The sequence below is a fragment of the Juglans regia genome, chromosome 1 (assembly GCF_001411555.2).
Source record: "Juglans regia cultivar Chandler chromosome 1, Walnut 2.0, whole genome shotgun sequence".
Classification (NCBI taxonomy): domain Eukaryota; kingdom Viridiplantae; phylum Streptophyta; class Magnoliopsida; order Fagales; family Juglandaceae; genus Juglans; species Juglans regia.
The window spans coordinates 41,966,283-41,970,269 of NC_049901.1; the positions used below are offsets into that span (position 1 = coordinate 41,966,283).

Genomic DNA, 3,987 nt, shown 5'->3' on the forward strand with positions numbered 1-3,987 from the left:
TTTAATTTGTTTGCTTGGAATGAGAAACTAATATTCTAATGTTTGATGAAACAATTGTGGTTAACTATATTTGATGAAGCACTGTAGCTGAAATTCAAATTGTTTTAGAAATGTCCAATCCAATGTGGAGTCTTTTTGATACAGATTATCTAAATTTTAGCCATCCTTCAACTTTAACTAAGCTAATGAGGATGATCGTCATATGTCAAAGCTGTCGATTAAAATAGAATATAACCAAAATTATAGCACTTCATACATGGGACAAGATAGTAACTGTAGAAAATGGCTTTCACAAACACTGCTGTAATTTCAACAACGAGATCAAAATATACATACTGTAATTTACTCCGTGAAATGCCTGCAACCTTTCCAAACCAGATCATTGTATATATAGCTCTTACAGAAGGAAAACATCTAGGTTGCACTTTCACTTTGAATTAGATGGGCGGACCTATTTATGTTTTTAAAAAGTTATCTAAAATTTGAACAATTTTTTGTGAACCTTCAATACTAATCGACATGTCAATGAGATTCTGGTGGTAGTTCTATGGATGGTCCGAAGATCTCGAGTTCTGATAATTTCAACACCTCCCTCGGCGCCTAATTGTGGCTGATCTTCTATAGAATGTTTCACAGCTTCAAATTCATTTACAGCCTGAAAGAGAAGAATGTGAGGACACAATCCATAATGGACATGTCAGTTCATACAGAAATAAGTTCAAGTTGAATCATAAATTGCATTTGAAAGCAAAATGTTATGTCTGTCTCATGCCATTTCTCATTTGACCGAGTCAAATCCACCCGTCTCATAATCTTACCCCAGTATATTGTTGTACTTCACTATCTTTTATTCCGTGCAAGTAATCTGGAACCATTAGCACAATATTTTCAAAGTTTTAGTAATTAGGAAAAGCCTAAATAGACACAGGCAAAAGGCAACCAAAAACACTGACCTGAATATGCCTCATCCTTGAATATCAGTAAACTGCGAGGCATCAATAGGACAGAAAAAGGGTGGTGATCATCTAGGCATTCATCTTTCTCAATGTCAGAAGTTGCTCCATTAGAATTATCATCCTTAACATCATTTGTGCAGAGGCTCAATCTTGAATGGGGAGTGAAGTCCATGACAACAGATGATCCTAGTGACAGAATTGCTACAACCGGAAAGTAAGCAGGCCCATCCTGGTGTGGCTGTATGCCAGACAATCATGCAGATAAGGTGGGGTTTAAAACCATTATGCCACAAAATGTCGTAGCAAAGTACTTTATAAATTCACATATTATGCGAATGCATTCAACATATCAAATGGTAGTTGTAAACATGAAGCAATAAAGTTCTCAAATGTAACACATCAGCACTATAATTGTATTACAAAGTTGAGGTTAAAGACTTGAGAATAAGAACAAAACAAACTATGACGGAAGGACCATAAATTATTATAATTGAACTAAGGACGGAAATAAATTTTGAATGAATGACTATAAATGAACTAATAGGGATTCTGTGCCAACCATTATGCCTTGGTTAGGAAGGTATTCATTGATAAGCACATGATTAATCGCTGAGGGGAACAGCCCTGATTCTTCATATATCTTTTCTGTAATCTTTGTTAGCCAGGGAGGCACTGCAAGAAAGAGTGAGAGAGAGGGTCATTTTTGCATCTTGCTACCTTTATCAGTGATGAGCTTCAATAATTTTCGACAGACTGAAAAGCTAATATTCAGAAGAATGATGTGCATCATGTTTCAGTCCTCGCTATAACAATCTATCAAGCTTCTGCTTCTAATTATGCTTCTAGTTTTTTTTCGTCTCTTTCTTTTCTGCATTCCACGGTATGTTTCTTAGAACAAAGAAAGCCATACACAAATCCACATATCATTTCCTTCATGTAAATTCTACTTTTTCCTAATCTGGTAAATCATGATTCATAAACCTCAGCACAAAGTTTCCTTTCATGTGCCCAAGCTTTTATCATTTCTGCAAACAAATCTAATAGGCAAAAATTTCTTCTTGCCTCAATTGTACGTACTCACCTCAAATGTGCAAATTATTCGATATTTTCCAAAACAACAGCAGGATTCCCACTCTTCTGTTCCATAAATTACCAACATAATCCTTTACATTTTCCCGATTTAGTCAGGTAACAATTGGTTAACTAAACTTGGACCAATCAAGTAAAAATGACTACTTAATATAATACACTACTTTCTAACAAAGTGGCCAGAGAAACATTTTTTTTTATATAAGTAATCGATAATATTATTAATAGAGATAGGCCTAAGAAACATCATATACTAATTTTACAATTACTTTAAACGCACAGGCCAAATGGAATATTTCAGGTTGTTTTGATGTCCCTAGAGGGTTGGGAAAGCAAGTTTGAAAGACGCACATTTGCATTGACACTTCTTAAGCATAAAACACAGATATCCAAGTGCTACTAGTTATACTTAATGAACACAACTCAAATCCTATGGAATGTCCAAACAACCCTGCGCATGCCTGAAGCCTCTAAAATGTGCACCATGCACTACAGGTTTTCACACCACACTCGAATATCAGACGGAAAATATAATTGTCTGATGCAATACAGGCTAAGAAAACGCAATAAATCATAGTATTTTCCAACTTACGATCTTGTGGCAGAAGACCCTTTTCATGGACAACACCACCTGGCAGTGAGCATAGACCAGATAACAAACCTCAATCAATAAGAAAGAAATAAACAAGAAGATTTCAATGTATGAAATGCCAACATACCCCAATTTTGCAGCCTCCTATTCTTCAAAGACTTCCACTTTGACATAGAGGCGCCATAAACCTATAAAGCATAGGTGAAGCAAGATGCAATCGTGAACTAACAAAAGGAAACTAAACTTTGGGAATGTAGAACATGGCAAATGTAAGATAAAGATGGGAGATTTTTACATTACTTAGGAGCATGGTTTGTTCCGTCTCGGTGATGAAGTCCGGAATGTACATTACGGTGGGCAGAGACCCAACTTTGAAGTTTTTCAGAGTCTCTTTTGCTTCCATTGCTCAGTGATTACCCACGTCCCAAATTTTACTGATGTGTAAAGAAACAAAACAAAAGATTAAAAAATCTATTGTTAAAGTTTTTTCTTTTTTCCTTTTAAGAAAAAAAGGAGGAAGATCAAGTAAAAGCTGATGAAATTTTGAAGGATGCATATCCTCGAAGAATCATGGACAGAAAATACAACGCTAACCAAGTGAGCTAAATCTTACACGGTCGAACGCTAAATCTTATAAAATTCAAGGGTTGGTGTTTCGCTTTCAATATGTAAAACTCCAATATGCAGAAAAGACACAAATGATTTCAGTAGTAAAGATAACTGCTTTGTCTATTCAGTTCAACGCAGGGAGGCAAACTCAACGCATAAACAAAATGACGGCAAACCCAGCTCTTTTACATTGATACACAATTCTAGAGAGACTGCATACATATTACATATACAAGAATAAAAATACCGGAGACTTCTGAAGACGAATTAAAAAGAGAAAAGTCACCTCCTCGTAAGCATTAGAAATTAAAGAAGAAAATTGGTTCGTACCTGCAAAACTCTTATGAACTGGTTTTCTTCTTGCTAGTGAAAAAGTGTATTCATGTGCCCCCTGGAAAACTCTCACTGGAAATCCAGCACTTGGGTTTGGGTCCTACGCTTCGATATTCAGTACACTATATAGAGACCGTTCCGTCGGGCTCAAAAGGGCTTAAGAAAGTAAAAGATAATGGCCCTAAATCCAATGGGGAGGAGCCCGGATGAATATTTCGGCCCAGTTATTAAAAAATTAGAAATTAAAATTAAAACTCTTTCTAACAAAAACGATTCCTCTTGATAATAAAAAATAATAATAGAATATTAAATAGTAGTAAATAATAATAAAATATAGATAAAAAATAATAATAAAATAATAAATAATAATAAGATATTGAAAATACCTCAGTATCCGAACTAGGCACA

The 3,987-nt window shown here is 35.1% G+C and overlaps 1 protein-coding gene across 1 annotated transcript; it reads right to left on the reverse strand.

Moving 5' to 3' along the window:
• Positions 1-253: 253 nt before the first annotated feature.
• Positions 254-3,674, reverse strand: LOC109020570 (alpha-ketoglutarate-dependent dioxygenase alkB homolog 6-like). The gene is made up of 8 exons (XM_035687532.1): positions 3,577-3,674; positions 2,933-3,071; positions 2,765-2,825; positions 2,638-2,676; positions 1,516-1,628; positions 954-1,194; positions 819-865; positions 254-655 (listed from the first exon to the last, which is right to left on the reverse strand). Exons 2-8 carry the CDS (start codon positions 3,038-3,040, stop codon positions 476-478), a joined length of 789 nt encoding a protein of 262 aa, XP_035543425.1. The 5' UTR covers positions 3,041-3,071; positions 3,577-3,674; the 3' UTR covers positions 254-475.
• Positions 3,675-3,987: the final 313 nt, after the last annotated feature.

What these genes read in the sequence shown, in the direction of transcription:
- LOC109020570 (XM_035687532.1), bottom strand. Translation starts at nt 3,040, where the DNA reads ATGGAAGCAAAAGAGACTCTGAAAAACTTCAAAGTTGGGTCTCTGCCC. An exon ending in TAGGAGGCTGCAAAATTGGG is followed by an intron (nt 2,677 to 2,764) that starts GTATGTTGGCAT and finishes GCTCACTGCCAG; the next exon opens with GTGGTGTTGTCCATGAAAAG. An exon ending in CAAGGATGAGGCATATTCAG is followed by an intron (nt 866 to 953) that starts GTCAGTGTTTTT and finishes TAATGGTTCCAG; the next exon opens with ATTACTTGCACGGAATAAAA.